The sequence below is a fragment of the Sminthopsis crassicaudata genome, chromosome 2 (genome assembly GCF_048593235.1).
Source record: "Sminthopsis crassicaudata isolate SCR6 chromosome 2, ASM4859323v1, whole genome shotgun sequence".
Lineage (NCBI taxonomy): Eukaryota > Metazoa > Chordata > Mammalia > Dasyuromorphia > Dasyuridae > Sminthopsis > Sminthopsis crassicaudata.
In genome coordinates, this window is record NC_133618.1 from 441065641 (window position 1) to 441086191 (window position 20551).

Sequence of the window (20551 nt, forward strand, 5' to 3'; positions counted from 1 at the left end):
ACCAGGTCAGCTTTGAAGTCAAAGTGGAAGGCTAGGGGAGCGGTCTTAACTACCTTTTCCAATCTATATACCCACTTAACCTCTAGGATGGTCGCAACCAGCGTTCTCTTATTCCACATGGATTATGAAAGACTGGACATGATAAAGGATATGGATCAGAAGGGATTAGAAGCCCCTAAAACCTGAAGTGCGGGCTCTACTAGTTGACTTGCTATGACCTTGGGCCTAATGGTGGAGTCATGTGGGTTTAGTACCCTGTCTAAAAAACATTAGTCATGCCCACTAGTCTGGAAGCAAAGAACAAGCCGGCAGTTTTGCCCAGGATAGCTGGCTACTTCATGGTCAAGGACTTGACATGATGGTGTCTGCCACAACTTTTAGAATAAAGATCTGGTTTATTTTTTACAGGTGAGAAAAACATACCTCAACAGAATGATATAACCACAGACAGTTCTTTATTGTACATCATTTTAGAAAATAAACCAATATTCGGGTACATGGGGGAAGGAGAAACTGGGTGCTCAACATAAATATTAAAAAATGAAGGAGAGTATATATACATGATGACTAAATAAGAAACACAAGTTCTGAAGTAAATTATATATATTGTTTAAAGTCAATTCTTTAGAAGGCCACAGGTCTACTTAAGTGATGCCGTTAATCCAGTTTTAGAATTCCATTTAGAGCCATATAAGTCTATGTAATTATTTTGTGATCATTCCTTATTTTTAAACTTGCTGTCACTGAGAATATATAAAATACCATTACTTTCAAATCTAGATTTCAAAAATATCTTGAAAAATGGCATCAATCAGTGGAGCCTGTGTAAAGACTGGAGATAAGTTATAAATGAACATTTCAAATAGTTAATGCTGATGCTTGTTTTTAAAAGTACCACATTATAGTCATACTCCATAAAAGGCAGCACCTTCTCATCTTCATCTGAACGACAATTTGGAGGAAACATGTAGACTGGATCATTAGCAGAGAAAAGTTTTAGAGTGCAAAAGGTTTGTGTAGTTGAGGTTTGAGCAGTTTTCGAATTGGCGACACTTCCAACTGCTGGGCAGTTCTTTTTCCTGTGTGAAAATAATGTAAGAAAATTCAGCCTTCAGAAAAAAAAAAGATTTTTTTTTTTTAAAGAATTTTGATAACTACATAAGGACAAACAAAAGGCACGAAATTATCATCCTCTATATTTAGGAATTTCACCAAAGAATGGGTATTGGAGGCAACTAGGTGGTAAATAGAGCAACAGCCCAGAAGTCAGGAAACCTGAGTTTAAATTTGACCTCAAACACTTAACACTTCCTACCTGTGTGACCCTGGACAAGTCACTTAACCCCTATTGTATCTCACCCCCCCTCCCAAAAAAAAAGGAATGGGTATTAGGAAGAAAGTAGAAGATAAGCCTAAAATCTTTTTACACAAGAGTTGTTATCCTGAGGTCCACAGATCTCTAAGGAATCCTTGGATAGATTTTAATTAAAAAATTTTCATTTCTATGAACTGAATAGGAAAATAATTACATCCTTGTTTTTACTAACCTATAATGTATTTTTACATTTTGCATGTAAAATTATTCTGAGAAGGCTTCACCGATCAAAATAGTCGATGACATACATAAAAATTTAACATATCTGAAAGGAAATTTGACTCCAATGGGGTGAGGGTAGGAATATGTCTTAAAAGAAAACAATTTTTTCTTTACTCTTTCCAAATGATGACTGCTTCTCTTACCAAGTTGCACTGACAACTTCTTGAAGAATTTGGTAGTATCTTCCATAAAAGAATGCAACAGCCTTATTGATCCTTGTAATTCATCCATCTATAAACAAAAAAATTTCAGTGAACTTCTAGAAAAATTCATTCATTCAATCTCACTTTCAATTCACTGTGAAGAACAGTAAGATAATCTGAATGCCAGAATAGGAAATAAGTCTTTTTCATTTGATTCTCTTTTTACATACAATTATAATCTGTAAAAATGTAGTTTCTGTGTCTCAAAAATGCATAGGAGAAAGGTTAGTTGTTCTAAAAATAGAGTAGTTAGAATAAGCTATTTTTGAGGAAAAGGCAATACAACAACTCTCAGCACTCTTGGGCAATGGCAAATTGTGTGTATGGGAGATAAATGGGTATTGCTATAGAAATGTTCTAGTCTGCAAGGACAGAAGTTTGATGCAATTCCCCCAACAACCCTTCCTACAGACTCTGCTTCTGCCAAGCAATTTTCACTGTGTGCCCCAAGATTTCGGGAAAATCATAGGATCTCTTACCCTCCAATGGTTAGCTTAAAGATATATCTTAAGTGGGTTTCCTAATTTAACAAAAAAGAAATCATCCAGATTATGTTAATGATTGTCAAGTAAGAGACCTTTGGAAGTCTAGGCAGTTTAAGATTTAGCCCTACTTATAGCACAAGTATAGGTACTGCTAACCTGAGATCAGATCTCTGCTGTAGGGCTAATGTATTAACACCTTGCTTATTTCAGAACATTATGAAACCAAACTTTCTTGGCCTTGCTTTTAAATATTACATTCATATTAAAGATTTAACATTATTTTAATATGGCTAAAGCTCTCAGAAAAAATTAATAAATGTAACTAATCATGTAATAATTAAAAAAAACAAAACAAACAACAAAAACCATCTTTAAAATAAACTGAATTACACCTGAGATCAAAACAGGTGGCTGCCACTTTGTATAAGATTAACATTTCCTCTCCAATTGAGCTGTACATACTCAAAACTATTTTCCTTCACACACTGAGTCCTCCAAATTTCCAAATAAACTAGCAGAATGAGAGAACTCAATTCAGGATTTACTTGCTGGTTCCAATGTGAATATAAATTCTTTGCACTTATATTTCTAGAGCTTAGCACAGTATCTTGTTCTTAATAAACGCTTTTTTGATTGACTGAAATAAATGTCAACTCACCACCATCTCCATGCAGTCAAAAACTTCATTCTGGCTGTCTAATATTTTCTGGTAGTCAGGTTTTGTGCTAAGAATTTCGCTTTGTGAAGACTGTAGATACAAAGTGGGGTCCAGTTCTATATCAATAATTTTGGCTTCCTCTAAAGTCCTTAAAAAAAAAAAAAAAAAAAAAGTTTTAAGTTACAAGTGACTTCTTAATAAAATAATATTTCTTCATATTACATTTAAAAGCCTGCTTATGCTACTCTAAAGGCCTTTTTAATTAACAAAAAGATGATTTTGATTATATGGATACTTTTCAAATAAGACCTCTCTACGTTTAGTAGCTTAAGGTTAGCATGCTGTACAGCAAAGGGAAAGCTGTATTTTGGAGATGGAAGGAAACTAGAAAGTATAACTACCTTAAGATTGGATCTCGGTTGCAAGAGAAATAAAGAGCAAGTCAAAATTGAAATAACTTGTTTTCATTATTTTAGCTTTTAACTTTAAAATTTCATTGATTGCTTTGATTGTAATCTCTCAGAAATGTATTATACAATCCTAACAACCTTGCTGAACACCCCCTAATGGGTACACAAAAGAAGTCACTGAGGTGTTGGAGCCTCAGTGATTTTTGTCTTCACTGTGGACCCTCTATCTATATGGTCTACTGGGTCAGCACTAAGATGGCCAGAAACAGAGCTGACATCCTTTCCCTAGGAACTGGCAAGGTAAGGGTTAAGAATAGAGAATTCTTTATTCAGTGACAACTAGCTTTCATCTTCTCAAGGAAGAAGGGCAACTTCAGAAGTAGCTAACATATAGTATCTCAAAGCTCTCTTAACACTAGTCTTCCCAGAGCTTTAAGAAGCAATTGATATGAATGGAGAAAAAGCAGATGCTTTTGATTAGAGAGATTTAACCTGGATATCTCTTCGGCTACTTTCTGGTGATGCAGCAATAATTGATCCCAATTTGCACACTCCAAAGAAAGCCTGTAGAATTAAGATAATAAATATATCATATCTGTTGGTTAGCTCAGGGCTCCAGTTGGTAAACTTCAAAAGAAAGCTTCTAGGATTATGATAAGTTGTTAACAAATTTAGCTAACAGGTATTTAAAAAAAAATAATATTCAATTATACCTTCCTTTTCTCCTACCCCCAAATGAAAAAAGTGGTCATATTTAAGTTATTATTTTTTTTTCCTGATGTTCATTTGTCTTTATCAAGACATTTTAATACATTTTGAAAAGGAGGCTTTTAACTTCTAGCACCAATCTCCTTTGAGAATTCACATTTCTTTTAATATTGATTCTTCCTAGATTTAGTTGGGATGAATTAGACATAGTTCAATCATTATCTACTCACCTGGCTATATATTCTTTTATCTCTGTCATTGATGCTTCCAAGGCAATATCTGCTGACTGCCTGAAAGAGGATTACAGGATTATCAATGTGGTTTTTTTTTTTTTTTTTTTTGTTTTAAATAACCTTTTATTTCCAAAATATATGCAAAGGTTCTCTTTGTAGTGGCTAGAAACTGGAAACTGAATGGATGCCCATCAATTGGAGAATGGCTGAATAAATTGTGATATATGAATGTTATAGAATATTATTGTTCTATAAGAAATGACCAACAGGATGATTTCAGAAAGGCCTGGAGAGACATATGAACTGATGCTGAAGTGAAAAAAACAGGACCAAGAGATCATTATATACTTCAACAATAATACTATATTATGGTCAATTCTGATGAACTCAGCTCTCTTCAACAATAAGATAAACCAAATCAATTCCATTTGTTCAATAATGATTAGAACCAGCTACATCCAGAGAAAGAACTCTGGGAAATGAGTGTGAACCACTACATAGCATTTCCAATCCCTGTTTTTGTCTGCTTGCATTTTTTATTTCCTTCACAGGTTAATTGTACATTATTTCAAAGTCTGATTCTTCTTGTACAGCAAAATAACTGTATGGACATGTATACATATATTGTATTTAACATATTTAACATGTATTGGTCTACCTGCCACTTGGGGGAGGGAGTGAGGGGAAGGAGGGGAAAAATTTGAACAAAAGGTTTTGCAAATGCCAATGCTGAAAAATTACCCATGAATATATCTTGTAAATAAAAAGCTATAATTTTTAAAAAAACATATATATGCAAAGATAGTTTTAAATATTCACCCTTTCAAAACCTTGTATTCCAATTTTTTCCCCTTCCTTCTAAGTCCTCCACTAGACTATTAGTAATCCAATATATTCTAAACATGTGTAATTCTTCTATACATATTTCCACAATTATCATGAGGCACAAGAAAAATCAGAAAAAAAAGTGAAAAAGAAAAAAAAAAAAGCAAGCAAAGAACAGCAAAAATAGTGAAAATACTATGTTGTGATCCACACTCACCCCTTAGGCCTCTTGCTGGATGGAGATGGCTCTCTCCATCATAAGACCACTAAATCACCTCACTGTTGAAAAGAGCCACATCCATTAGAATTGATCACCATATAATCTTGTTCTTGCTGTATACAATGTAGTCTTGGTTCTATTCACTTCACTTAGCATCAGTTCGTATAAGTCTCTCCAGGTCTTTCTAAAATCATTCTGCTAATTGTTTCTTACAGAAAAATAATACTCCATTACATTCATATACCTTAACACATTCAGCTATTCTCCAATTGATGGGCATCTACTTAGTTCCCAGTTACTTGCCTTTACAAAAAGGGCTGCTACACACTCTGCACATGTGAGACCTTTTATCTTTTTCATGATCTCTTTAGGATACAGGCCTAGTAGACACACTGGGATTATCAATTCTTAAATATTCTTTTGACATACAAAAATATTCAGAATGCAGACCCCTTCACAATTGCTGATTCTATAGGCTTTCCCATGTCAAATCCACATTACACACCATTACAAATTAATTTTCCTAAAATATTTCCACTGAGCTACTAAGAAAAGTTCCCTGCTGCCTAAAAGTTCAAAATTGGCCTAGCATTTAAAGCCTTTCATAGCCTGGTACCTTTCAAGCTTCACCTCCTATTACACTTTTATGTAAATAATCTACTTTAACCAAACATACTTTCTACTTTATTAAAAAAATTTTTTGAACCTAAATGCCAAAAGTGGATATTTCCATATATTCAGAACACAAAAAGGATTGCCTATAAAACTATGAATTTCCAATTTCATGCCACTTTAAAAAATTATGTAATAAATTTCACACATTACTTTCTATACTATTCTGACTTATTTATGCTTCATTCTCAAATTCCTTTTCTTCTATGCATTCAAAAATTGTTCCAATGGATTTTTTTTTTTTTGGGGTCTCACTACTGCTAAACCCTCCAACTTAAGTTAAAAACAAAACAAAACAGTGGTTGCATCACAGTTACACTGGATATATGCTTGATCAATGTTTTGATCAGAGATCTTAAGTCTTTCAAAGATCTCAGTCATAATGTTCTACTATCCAGGAGTCATCTTTTAAATTATTTATTTGTAATTTTGGGGAAGTAATTAGGGTTAAATGACCTACCCAGAGTCATAGAGCTAATAAATATTAAGAGCGTGAAGCTGGATTTGAACTAAGGTCCTTCTGACTCCAGGACTAATGCTCTACTATGCCACCTAGCTTTCCCTCTTTAATTACTTTTTATAACACAATAATATTCCTGTATGTTCATATGCCATAATTTGTTTAAATGTTTAAAAATTAACCAAAAATTGACCTTCTCTTACCTCCCATTGAAAATGAAAAACAAAACCTTTGTAACAAATATCTACAATCAAGTAAAACATTTTCTGACATTGGTCACATCCAAAAAATGTCTCAATCTCTACTCTGAATTCATCAGTTCTCTGTCAGAATGAAGTAGCACATTTCATGAGTCTGAGGAAACCATATTTGGTCATTATGTTGACTGAAGTTCTCAGGTTTTTCAAAGTTGATGGTTTTTAGTATATTCTTCTTTAGAAATTGTTTTCCTCCTTGAACTTATCTTTACTCTAAGATCAGTTAAAACAAATTTTCTCAGGCTTTCCTGAAACCATCCCATATCTTTCAATGTAGTTCATATACACAATAGAAGTATCAGAATTATATAGTTTGTTCAGAGATTCCCCAAATGATGGGTGCCCTTTCAATTTCTATTTTTTTTCTCATCACAAAAAGTACTATAATTATTTTCACACAAAGGGAGACCTTTCCCTCTTTGATTTCTTTGTCATATAAAATTACTTGTAGTATAGGTAGTCAAGAGTCCGCATGTTTTGATGACTTTAGGGGCATAATTCCAAATTGTTTTTCAAAAGAGCTGGACCAATTCACAATCCCACCATTAGTAACTGTTTTTCTACAGCCATCCAAGATTTATCATTTCCCTTTTTTTGGGCCAACTTTATTTGTATTTTTTCATATGGCTTTCTTCCTCTGAAATCTGCCTATTCATATATTTTAATTATTTATCAACTGGAGAATCAGCCAAACCCCAAATGATGGCCACTTCTTTAATTTCTAGTTGATTTCCTTTTCTTTTGACTTTCAATTCTTGCATGAAGGATCAGGTAATTTCTTGTATTCAATATTCCTTTCCCCACTATCATCTTCCCTCTTACCAACTTCTTCCTCATCTTCACATTCCTTGTTTAGTTTGATTTCTACAGAAAGGTTCATTTCATGCTCCTCCTAGCTATTCTTCCCTGTGTGTTTTCATACATGCCAATTATGAAAAATAAAAAACTTGGTCTCCTTTCTCTTCCTCTCAACACCAGTATATTCCTTTTCGCCTTCTCTTTTCCCTCTTAAAATCTTCATAATAAACCAATTGATTTCAAAACTTCTATTTTTGTAATTTTACTTTCTCAATGCCCATTGAAGAGTTAAGATTCAGAAGGAACACTTGTCTTTCATAATATATCACCATCATACATTAAACTTTCTAGGTTAACAATTTTTGTTGGTTTTGTGTATACATTTTAAGGTTGTTTCTTACCTCTGCCTTTTTCATCAGAAATGCTTGAAAGTCATCTATCCCATTAAATGTCCACCCCTTGGCCTCATATGATTAGTCAGCTTTATAAACTGTTATTCATTCTTGCTTATAAGTCTGTAATTTTTGCCTTTTGAAATATTGCATTCCAAGATCTCTTCTCAATTAAAGATGAAACTTCCAGCTTTTATATGATTATAACTATGGTTCCTTGGTACTTGCATTATTTTTTTTCTGAATGCTTGCAGTTTTTTTCCTTTAGATATGGAAACCCTAGATTTTGGCTTCTAATACTCAATAAACATTTATTAACACCTATTATAAGCCAGAATTGTGTTAAAATGGAAAATAAGAGGGAAAAGACAATGCTTGTCCACAATCTAATGCAAGAGCTCACAATTTAGTAATTCCTGAGACTCTTCCTTTCAGAAGGTGATCAGTGGGTTTTAAAAAAATTTTCATTTTATCCTGATTTTAATATATTTGACTTCTTGAAATATAGAATCTCAAGCTTTTTCTTCTTTTCATTTTTTTTTTTTTTTTTAAAACAATCATGGTATTAGGGGCAGCTAGATGATGAAGTAGATAGAGCACTGGCCCTGGAGTCGGGAGGACTTGAGTTCAAATCCAACCCCAGACACTTAATACTTAACTGTATGACTCTAGGCAAGTTACTTAAACCCAAAGGCCTTGCCCTCAACCAAAAAGACTCCAACGATTTTAATTATCTTTCACTTCTTTTAAATGCTACTCCCTTTTGATAGCCAATTTCGTTTTTTTGTTACAAGGAATATTTTAATAAGACAAAAATCCATTCTATTGGGAGGGGAATATTATATACATGGAAAAATGATAAGCCACACTAAGCTTAAACTTTTGAGATACCCTAAACATAGAAGTAATTTCCAGGGAGATAGTACTAACATTTAGAGGTTATCAGGATATTCTTCATAATCGGTAACAGTCGAGTTAAGCTTTTAAGGAAGATAGGGATTCTATAAAGCAGAAATGAGGAGGAAAAAACATTTCAGGCATGGGAAAAGCTTGTACAGAGTTATAAAGATGGAAGATTATATGATGTGCATAAGAAATAATAAGTAAATCAGTTAGGCTGGAAAATAATCAACCAATTTAACTAATGACATTTATAAGGACCTGTGTCCCATAAAAGAACAAAATTTTTGGAAGAACAAAAGGTCAAGAATTTCAAGGGAATCAATGAAAAAGAATGCAAAGAAAGGTGGCCTACCTGTACCAGACCTAAAACTACATTAAAAAGGGCAATCAAATTCATTTGGTACTGGCTAAGAAATAGAGTAAAGAGTCAGTGGAATAGGTTGGGTACACAAGACATAATCGTTAATGAGTATAGTAATATATATATATTAATAATATATATAGTTTGATAAACCCAAAGACTCCAACTTCTGGGATAAGAACTCACTATTTGACAAAAAAATGCTGGGAAAACTAGAAAACAGTACGGCAGAAATTAGATAATGACCAACAACTAACATCCTATATCAAGATAAGAGGACAACACTATAATCAAATCAGGAGAAAAAGGGATGGTCTATCTTTCAGATCTGTAGAGAAGGGAGGAATTTGTGGCCAAAGAAAAATTAAACATTATGAAATGCAAAATTTTGATTACATTAAATTAAAAAGGTTTTGCACAAACAAAACCAATGCAGCCAAGGTTAGAAGGGAAGCACAAATCGGGAAACTATTTTGACAGCCAGGGTTTCAGATAAAGGCCTCATTTCTAAAATATAGAGAGAACAGATTTATAAGAATACAAGCTACTCCCCAATGGTCAAAAGATACAGAAAATATGGCATGATAAAAAGCACAGTAGTCTCAAAATCATTATATTTAAATTTGAATCTCAGGACATTTGTGACATTGAGTAAGTTATTTTTTCTTTGTTGACTTTAGCAAATTCATCTATAAAGTTGGGTATAATACTTGTCCTTTTTATTCCACAGGCTTCTTATGTGGGGGAAGTAAGACTGCAGATGGGGAGGGAGCACATGGCAATGTAGATCTACATTCAGTTTGGGCTTTGGTAATATTAGTTAAAATTTTTAAGCACTTGACAAATATTCTAAGGTCTGGGGTTCAGGTTGATCTTCATGACTGACAAGGAAAAAGACAAGGGTACAACTTCACAAAAATTTTGCTCAAATTACAACCTTTTAAGAACAAGGGAAGTTACTATTACCCTTTTGATTCTTCAGAGCATTTTTGTAAGGTCCCATCATCTTCAAGTCTATTTGTAAAATTCTTGAATTCTTCAGAAATTGAAGACACTAAAAGGAAAAATGAAATGGAATGTAGAGAAATGAATATTATGTATATATACACACACAAACACATATATAAAAATATATATAAAATGAAACATAGTATGCTTAATAAAGCAGATACATCTGACAAAGATATTACACACTATACTAAGGGGATCAGAATTAGAATCTTTATAATACCTCCTCATCTCAGCATTCAACAAATACAAATACAAATAAATACTATATATTATGAGCCTGGCACTAGCTGGCATAATAGAACAGAGCTTAAAGTTAGGAAGACCTGGATTCCAACTCAGCCTCTACTGATTAGCCTATCAGGGCTTCTTAAACTTTTTCCACTTGTAGCCCTTTTTTGCCTGAAAAATTTTTACATGACCCTGCACATATACACATATAAAACAAATATATAAATCAAACATTTACTGATAATAAATGATAATTGTGTGACTTTCATTTTTAGCAACAAGACCCCCATATAGGGTCTTGAATCAGTTTAAAATGCTGGGAGCTATATGACACCAGTCATAGAAGAGATCTGTCTTAGTTTTCCCAATTGTAACATGGGCACCCAACTCTCAGTGTTGTGAGAATCAGATGAGTAATATTTATTAAGCACCTGACAAAAATCCAGCATTTAATAAATGTTTATTTTCTTCCTTCCCAGCATTTTCTTCCAGAGCTATGTACTGAGAACACAAACTTAAAAACAAACCAGTCTCCACCTTTCAGAAAAGGAGATACATTCCAGCAAAGGAGAAATAGAAAAGTTTTGGCAAAAGCTTGTATATGAGAGGAGGGTATGCATGAGAAATAGTGTGAGGAATCCAGGATGATTCTTAGGCTGGGACCATGAGACTGGGAGAATGATGCTGCTCTCTACAGTAAATAGGGAAGATAGTGAATTCAATTTAGAATATGTGGAGCTTAAGATAGTCTACTGGACATCCAGAGTTTGAGATATTTGAAAGGCAGTTGGACATGGAAAAAGTGGAAGTAAATAGACAATATAGGTAGATTTGAAAATCATCAGATTAGAGATGAACCATCTAGAGATAAAACCATCTGAAATGATAATTCTACCAAGTAGGAAAGAGGGGGAAAAAAGAATCCAAGTTAAGCAGGGTTTGTGAAAGAGAATAATATAGAAATGCAAGCTGAGGCCAAATTGTGAAGAATATTCAAAAGCTAAAAAGAAGAGCATTATTTATCATGGAGGCAAGGGGATACCACCAGAGGTTCTTGAATTGGGTGACAGATAAAACTGGCTTTAGGAATATTAATCTGGCAATGATGTGGAAAAAGGACTGGAAAGGGAAAGAAAAGAAGCCAGATTAGATTAGTACAATAATCTATAGTCCAGACTGCACGAGGGTGGTAGTATGAAGAAGGATGTGGATGAAAGAAATATTGCTGAAACAGAATCCCTAAGAGATAATAACTGTTTGGATATCAGGATTGAGAGATTGGATTTAAGTGAATCAAAGTTATAAATTTAGGTGACTGGAAGAATGGTGGTGCATTTAATAAAAATAGGAAAATTAGTTAGAAGGAAGGGTTTTGGGAGAAAGTTGAGTTCTGTTTTAGTCAAGTTGCTTTTTAGATATCTACAGTATATACAGTTAGGGATGTTCAATATGAAGTTGGTGATTTAAAATTCAGGGAAGAGAAAATGTGGCTGGATAGAAAGAGCTGGGAATCTGCAGAGAATCTGAGAAAAACTAAAAAAAAAAAAAAAAAAAAAAAAAAAAAAAAAAAAAAAATCACCAAGAGAATGTATAAAAAGATGAGAGTACCAAACAGAGTCCTAGGGTACACCCATGAATCAGAGGTGGGACAAGAATAATGACTTTCTTCTAAAGGAATCTGAAAAAAAGCAAATAGACCAATAGGAAGAAGACCAGGAAAGAACAGTTTGGTGAAAATGTAAGGGAGGGAAGAAAAGTGTATGTGGAAGAGGGATTGGTACCACTCACAAAGTCAAATCCTGAAGAGATATAATTAACAACAAAAGGCTATAGATTTTGGCAATTAATACTTCATTAATAATCTTGAAGAAAAGTTTCAGTTTTCAAATTAAAAGGGGTTGAGAAGAGAATATGAGGGGAAAAAAGTAGAAGCAATAATACTAATATAATATTTATTGATAGTAATGTATTGATATACCAAAATTAAGTTTGGCATCTCAGCTCAAATCCTAGCTCAAGCTAGGATTTATTTATTTATTTTTTTTTTAATGGTGGGTAAGATCTCAGCATATTTATAAGCAACAGAAAAGGGCTTTGTGAATAAGGAATGAAGGGAAATTAGGGAGAAAAGAAAGAACAAGTTCCCAGAAAACATAAAAGATGGGAAGAAGGGCACAGTTAGAAAAACTGTTATTTGCAAAAATAATGGTATCTTTTCTTCAAATATTAGGAGGAAAGAAGAGGGTATTATTGGGATAATAAGGAATGTGAAGAATGTGAAATTGTAGAGAAATGGAAGAATTTCAGGAGATCATTTTAAATTTTTTATCAAGGTCTCCTGCTGAGAGGGAAAAGGATAAAGAATTGACATGCATAAGTGACGGTTTGTTTGAGAATGAATAATCTGTGATAGACCTAGACAGCAAAGCTCTAATAGAATTTGTTAATATACATACAGAAAAAAAGAAGACAGATGTTAACATAGAAAGAGTTAAGGACAAATGGGCAAAGGAGAAAAAGCAAGAGAACAGTAAAAAGTTGACTCAGTTACCTATATCGTCAAGATTTTTAAAGGAAGGTAAGGCTAAAGCAAGAGTGATAGCAAGGGAAATCAGGAAGGGATTAGTGGTGATGACAGAGAACAGATTTAGAAGAATGATAAATTGCCAGGATCAGGTAAGAAAGATCTTAGATAGATAGATCTTAGACATGTAACAATTATGGGGGAATGAGTTATCAAATATGAACATCCTGTGTGATGCTTTAATAGAGTACCATAATATCAAGAGAGTTATGCCACTCAATAAACATGGAAGGACCCATCTAAGATACATATTAATATTGAGCATAGAGGCCAGGAGTTCTTTGTGGTTAAATACAAATGAAATAACATTTTAAAAATAGTATGCTTAAAAAAACAGCAAAATGGCAGGTAAGTATAATATTTCAATCAAAAAGCTTAATCTGATTATACTGGGCTATAGTCAGACTTGGAAGAGCAAGCTTCTACACCCACCACAAAAATGTAGAAGTTATAAAAATGTGGTATTGGCAGTATGAGCTTACTCCATTTAAGGAAACAATTTTCCCAACAGAATATAACTTCTTTGCTAGTAGGGACTGTTTTTGGTTTAATATAGTTGTTAATTTTTATTTTTAGTATGTAGCCCAAAGTATTTAAATGAAAATTTAATTCTAAGAGATAAACTAAAGGGGCATAATTTATACCATCAAGTAAATCTTAGCTCCTTAGTTTCTTACATCACTGAAAGGTACACACTGGTTCTATCTTCAGTGAATTCATGAAGTGGAACAGCAAAAGTTAATGCTATCTTCTGTGTGTTTTTAGCTCATCTCAATTTCTCTTTAGTAACTCTTACCTCTGGCTTTAAAAGTATCAAGACTGATGCCATCAACGTCTCTCAGAAAAGGTTCAAGTTTCTGTGCAGAGAACTAAGAAACAAAACCAAACCAAGAAAAACACTTTCACAATCACCTCCACTTATCTCAACAAAGGGAAAGAAATATGAATTATAAACAAAATTCTAAATGTTTAACACTGATGTCTCAAGTTCATTCACTGTTGAAATCAATTCATCTAAAAAGATAATGGACTGAAATGACTCATGTACACTGCTTCCTAAGTACTGGAGGATTGCTATTAATGTGTGAATCTTTTAAGGAAGTTTTTTTTTTTTTTAATGTAAAAACAAATCATATTTTATACATTATAACATGGTTAGTCCTTCTTTGGAGTCAATACTTTCCCAGTATACAAAAGCAATTTTCTAACCCAAGCATCTTACCTGAAAACTGGAAAGAAGGAGACAGCCAAGGCGCTTGCTTTCAGCCAAGTCTATGCTGATAGATCTGCTGAGCTCTAACATACAAAAGCATCACCATCACACTAAAAGAAGTCCAATATCTTTCTAGTTAGCAAGATTCTTATATGTGTAAAAATAGGTCCCTTTAGGAACAATCTAATTTAAAATAGGAATACCTTTAAGATTTTTTTCATTGATTGAAAGAGAAATCAATTTTATTTTTCTCTTATCAGGAAATGAGGCAGTCTACATAAATTTCCAAATAACTGAAGCTTACCCTTTTAAGTAATAAAGCTTTGTTTAAAAAAGATAACACATGGAACAAAAGGTTTTGCAATTGTCAATGCTGAAAAATTACTTATGTATATATCTTGTAAATTAAAAAAAAATTAATTTAAAAAAGACCAGATTTGAACAAAGTTTTAATATTATTTCAATTTTCTAAATATATGCAAAAAGTTTTCAATATTCACCTTTGCAAAATTTTGTATTCCAAAAATTTTCCCTCTTGTCCCCCCCTCCCCAAGACAGCAAGCAATCAAATATAAATTAAATATGTGTATTTCTTGTAAAAAAAAAAAACCAAAAAAACAAAAAAAAAATATCTAAAATGTATTTATAAGAGAATGGCAAATAAGAAGAATTCAAAGAAACATGTCAAGACTTGTATATAACATGGAAGTGAAAGATAAATCAAAAAATAAAACTTTAAACAGCAACAAAACTCAGATAAGCAATAATGGACAATGTTGGTTCTAATTTATTACAGTTAAGATTCATGTCCTTTCATTTAACTAGTATTGTATAAAGATGCCTATACTATCAATTACAATCACTCTTCTATGTGTAATGTGTATGTATAAAAATAAATAAGATGGCTAAAATGGATAAAGAATGTAGGTTACCAGAGACAATTGTGAATATGGTAAAACTTCTGAGCTTAGATATCAGAAATGTGTTTTATGTGAGTTATCATGACATTTTATGTTTTATCACCATACCTGTGATACCCTGGTGAAAGGGTGGCAGTGACTTTCGATGGCTTGTTTCTTTCATGCTAGCCCTTCGCCAGGACTGACGCTTAGCTTTTTGATTATTGTTATTTTCTTGTGGGGCCATATAAGTGGGCTCGAGATCTTGATTTTTTCCTGTTTTAGGACTGCTTTCAGAATTCTTTCTTTTTCTTGAGACATCTTTGGTAGTCTCCAGGAAGACAGAAGATACAGTACAGATGTTCAGAGAGGTAGGGCTTGATGTTAATTGATGATCTTGAGTCTTGGGCTCCATTGCTTTCTCTTCAAGCACTTATAACAAAATGTTAAAACAAAAAATCTACTACCAATTAAACATAGGATAAAGCATAAAGCAAATAGGCAAAAAAAAAAAAAAAATCCTGCTAGTACTTCAAACTAGAGAAACATATACAGAAGACTTTACTGGGAATACAGAATTCTAACGCTGGTTGGAAAGAGAGAAGGCAGTTTAGTGTCAAAGTTTTAAAAAAGCCTTGCAGGCTCTCCAACCTTGTGAGAAATTATGTATCCCTTTTGGGTAACCAGAGTGGGGAAAGAGGAAGATAAAATCTGAGCTTATTAGTGATTTCATCAGAGTAGGCACCTGATTGTAAAGACTCCCTCTTCCGTTGCAAATCTGTAATTTAAAGTCTCAAGAATTGTCTGGATCACTAAGAAATGACTTTTTAGTATGAGTTAGAGGCAAGACTTAAGCACATTAAGAATTCTCAAATGATTTTCAAAGTACTGCTAGATATACTTGCCATATCACTGAGCGATTTCTATTTCAAAAATATATAATTATTTATGCATTTAATGAAAGAATCAATTGCCAATGAGATAAAGTGACTCAAAAAAAATGGCCATTAATCTCATATTCCTCAGTTTCGTAATGCTTTTTATTTCTCAAAGCGTTTCCACACTATGATTTTAGCTTCACAACTTCCCTGTAAATACTTCATGGCAAATAGTGTTCTTACTTTTTAAAGGTTAAAAAAAGTGAAATTAAGTGGTTTATCAGCAATGTTAGTTATAGCTAGGTCTATAAAACTCTTGCACACCTGATAGTTTCTTAGTCTAAAAATCTTGAATCTAAACAGGTTTTTTGAAACACAATAATAATAATAATAATCCTAAAATGACTGGCAATGAAGCTTTAATCTGTTGGTTTCTGACCAGGCATGGTACATTCCTACCCCATTTATCACTAGGGATTCACCATATTGGTGCAGATGTTATCAGCTTTAGTCTTACAGTAGATGAGGTCTCCCAAACTCAAGCAATTAGCCAGCTTCAGCCTCTTCCACCCCTCCTCTACCCCACAAGGTAAATAGGCTATTTATAGCCTAATGTTTAACAAACATATAGGAAGTGAGCACATCTCCCAGCCTTTTGCAATCAGGTGGGTTATCATAGTAATTTGTTTCCTTAATACTTTCAAACCACATTATATCTCTACCACTCATCAAACTCACTATTAAGTTTGGCTCTAAAAATTGCCCTTCTAGTCTTATTTAACATTATTTCCTTTCATGTATTATCTAACCAAAAATTTTATTACGCTTCTGAAGACTGAATCAAGAAAGCTCCTCACAGGAACCTTCTTATTAGAACATTGGTACTAATTTATTCAATGGCTTCTACCAACTCCATAATACCTTCCTGTCACAAGGCTAGCAAATCCCTTTAGCTCACTAGCTAACCTCCAGCTTCTTAAGGTGTCACTCCAAAGCACTTGCCTAATCCCAAATCCTCCCATCCAGTCCTCTTTAACCTTGATCTCTATTCTTATCTAGTCCACAATACTCAGGCCCTACTTTCTGACATTTACTAAAACTTGGTCTTCCCCTAAAGATACCACTTCCTTAAAGACTCTCTTCAATGCTAGCTACCCCTTTCACTTTCTCTTAACTCTCAGAATCAGGAAGCCCACGGAATTCTTCCTCACCAGTGACATTCTCAGTCTTTATCATCATGCATTAATCTTTATCTTTTAACTACCATTTACCAACTTCCTACCTTTTCCAACGACTTCAGCTTCTGGCTTTATTTATACCATTGCTCTCTTCATAGCCTTATTTTGCTTATTTTCTCCTCTATCCTTGAATCCTTTAACCACTTAACCTTCAGCTACTCTTCAGCCTGGGTAATCAAAACCATTATGCAGTCTGCCCAGTGCTGTTGAATGACTACAAAACTAGACTGGCTACAAAGCCATATTGTTCTGACCACCACTGGCACATCACCACTTCATGGCAATCTATTCATCTTATTCATTTTCTGTCACATTACAAATAGTGCACATTCCCAACTTCTCAAGCCCTCAACTCTCCATCCCCCTTCGCCTATAGTTCACTGCTCTTCCCCTTTATCATCAAACACCGTACAATCACCATCACAATCACTTTCTTTATCATCCACATCTTTAACTCTTCTTGGCTTTGTTTTCTATCTCAACTATATTTCTGAAATGAGTCAGTCACCTAATTATCAATCTTAATGGAGATTTTTAAAAGTTATGTTCTTTGAATTCTCTGCACATAATACTGACTGTCCTCCAACTCAAAAGCAGCAGCTAAAAGGCTCAATATATATATATATATACAGCTGGACTTGGAGTCAGGAAGACCTGAGTTCAAATTTTGCCTCAAATACTCATTAGCTGTATAACCTTGGGCAAATTACTTGTTTGCTTTAATTCACCTGAGAAGAAAATGGCAAATTACTCTATTATGTTTGACATAATGTGTTCATGAAATCTCATTTGGGTTCAGACATGAGTAAACAACATTCTTCTTGAAGGTCTGTCCTCCCGTGGCTTCCATATCAGTACCCTCTTCTGGTTTTCATCATACCTCTATGATTATTCCCTCTATCACCTTCATTGGTTCTTCCCATCTTCCATGACCTTAATATGGGCATCCTCTGAAGATCTACTCTGTCCTTTTCCCTTTATCAATCCAATTCATTCTCATGGCTTTATTTCTATTCTATGAAGATTAAATTATATCGTATTTTTAACTCCTTTGGAGGATTACTCCAATAGGGTACCTCAAAGTCAACCTGTCTCTAGTTACCCAGGAAGTCTTGAAATCACTATTAGGTTCAGAGGAAAAGGGAAAAAAATCAACTTAGGTCAATTTTTACCACTTTTTTCTCTTTTGCATCCATCCTTTTCAACCTCCCACCACCCTAATTTAGGTCCCAGTTATCTCTTGCCTGTACTCTCATTATAGATTCTCGACCATTTCCCCCTCTTTTTTAGTCTTCTCTCTCTTATTTATGCTTCACACACATGTTTAATGTAGCACTCCTCTGCTAAAAAATGTTCATGGGCTCCCTACAGTCAAACAAATACAGTCCAAATTTCATAGTCCTATCTTCCCAGTATGCCTTACATTTTTTTTGGTAAAGATCTATGATTTCATTTGGGTGACGAGTATATGTTTAACAAATATATTCTAATTTTCACTTTAGTACTCACCTCTTGTTGCCTCAGAACTATTCAATGAAGTCAATTTGGGTGGAGAATCCTAGACAGCAAAGCAGCAAGAATTCACCCTGTACAGTCTGCCCACAAACTACCAGTTCCTATTCCTGCACCTATCTCCCATTCCTTTAAAGACTATATTACTTCCCTCCTTTAGATATCTGCTTACGGCATTTTCCCTAACTGGGAAATCTTTTCCTGCAGCCACTGAAATTTCCATGAATGTTTCTAGGTCCAGTTTATTCTACCTATATAGTCCTCCATCATTTCTGATGGAATTATTTGTTTCTTAAGAGATTATATCAACTATATGATTTATATACCTCATAGCAATTTATATACACATCAAATCTTGTTGTACTAGATTCACAGAATGTTAAAATGGGAAGAGACTTTAGAGATCATACAGCTCCTTAAATGAGGGAAATGGGTCTCAGAAAGTTTAAGTGACCTTGTTCTAAGCTCCAAAAGAGAAAGGACTGTGTTAACTGACATTTGTAACTTTCCTCCTCCTCTTCTCAAGTCCTGGACACAGGGCCCAGAGCAGAATCTATTCAAGAAATGTTAGGGGATTGAGTGTCAGAAGAATGAGAGCACAAAGAAGGGAGTGGAAGTAAGGCCTAGTGAAAAGCACAGAGCTGAGGGAGGTTAAGGTTTCAGAGACAGGTAAGAGTGTAAACTGGGGTAAGGGCAGGACCTAACATGACCATAGTAGGGGCTTTCAAATGCATGTAAAGTGGGAATAAGGATTGAGGAGGGGCGGGGCCATTTCCAGTTGTCCTGGTCTATAGATCTAATCACTGGACCCCTATGGCTCTAGAGGAGAAAGCCCCCACCCCCTTAAATCCAATTCACTTATACACCAAGGCATCCCCTCCCTGACATCAAGGTCCTCTTTGGGAACGAGATGGGGAAAGTGAGGCAGGGTCTATTTTTCCTTTTTCTTCCTATTCCCAGAATCCGGCACAGCAGGAGTTAAAGAAAAAATCAGCTACTGAGCACTTTCTGTGTGTGGAGTCCTCAGTTCTGCACGTGGTACACACTTAATTCTAGAAGTTTCCCCAGTGGGTGAGCCTCCTTACGCCCGCAGCTCCTCCTCCACGCCCCCACGCTGCCCCCACCCAGCCCTGGGCATTTCACTGGCAGTTCCCCACGAATGAAATCCTCTACGCCTCCTTTAAAGTCCCGGCTGAGATACCATCTACACAGCGCAATCTCTCCAGTCTTCTTAATCCGGGCACCCTCCTCTCCGATTCAGCCTGTCTGTCTCTATAGGACGTCCCAAGGCCAGGCTCTGCCTCCTGCCCAGCGCTTAGAACGGCGTCCGGTACCGGGAGGCGGACTGACAGCCGGAGCCAAGGAAGGAATGGGACGGAGGGAGGATGAGGCCAGAGGAGGGAAGGAGGGAAGGAGGGAAGGAGGGAAGGAGGGGCGGGGGGAGGGCCCGGAGAGCGGGAAGAAGCAGTACGGGGTCACCCCAAAGCTCTAAGAGCTCCGGAGTCTCAGGCAGGAGGCGGGCAGGGGGGCGGGGCAGAGCGTCCTCACTACGGGAATCCTCCGGTCCGGACAAAAGGTTCCGCGCCTGAAACACAAAGTTGCTCGTCAGTGTCCCGGAGCACGATGGACCTCTTCCTTCCCACCCTCTGCCGGCCAGTACCTGCAGTCCCCAATCTCCGGGCCCACAGGCTGAGCCATCCTCCCGACACAGCCACCTCTAAAGTTCCCGCGCAAAGCGGCCGGCGCGTCGCAGGACTGCGCCTGCGTGGCGGTCCGACGTTTCCCGGAAGTGGGAATAAGGTAAAC

General features: G+C 35.2%; 1 protein-coding gene across 4 annotated transcripts; it reads right to left on the bottom strand.

The window, feature by feature from the left end:
• Positions 1-438: 438 nt before the first annotated feature.
• Positions 439-20531, bottom strand: DSN1 (DSN1 component of MIS12 kinetochore complex). Of its 4 annotated transcripts, XM_074292600.1 has the most exons (12): positions 20406-20531; positions 20294-20330; positions 18743-18791; positions 15247-15549; positions 14228-14301; positions 13802-13874; positions 10149-10236; positions 4292-4351; positions 3846-3917; positions 2944-3091; positions 1741-1828; positions 439-1079 (listed from the first exon to the last, which is right to left on the bottom strand). In XM_074292600.1, the coding sequence occupies exons 1-12, from the start codon at positions 20441-20443 to the stop codon at positions 997-999; spliced, it is 1113 nt and encodes a 370-aa protein (XP_074148701.1). In that variant the 5' UTR covers positions 20444-20531; the 3' UTR covers positions 439-996. The 4 variants fall into 4 exon arrangements, with proteins under 4 accessions (XP_074148701.1, XP_074148698.1, XP_074148699.1 ...); XM_074292597.1 differs by lacking the exon at positions 20406-20531 and having other exon boundaries at positions 19947-20330; XM_074292598.1 differs by lacking the exons at positions 20294-20330; positions 20406-20531 and adding an exon at positions 19947-20236 and having other exon boundaries at positions 15247-15577.
• Between the last annotated feature and the right edge of the window lie 20 nt (positions 20532-20551).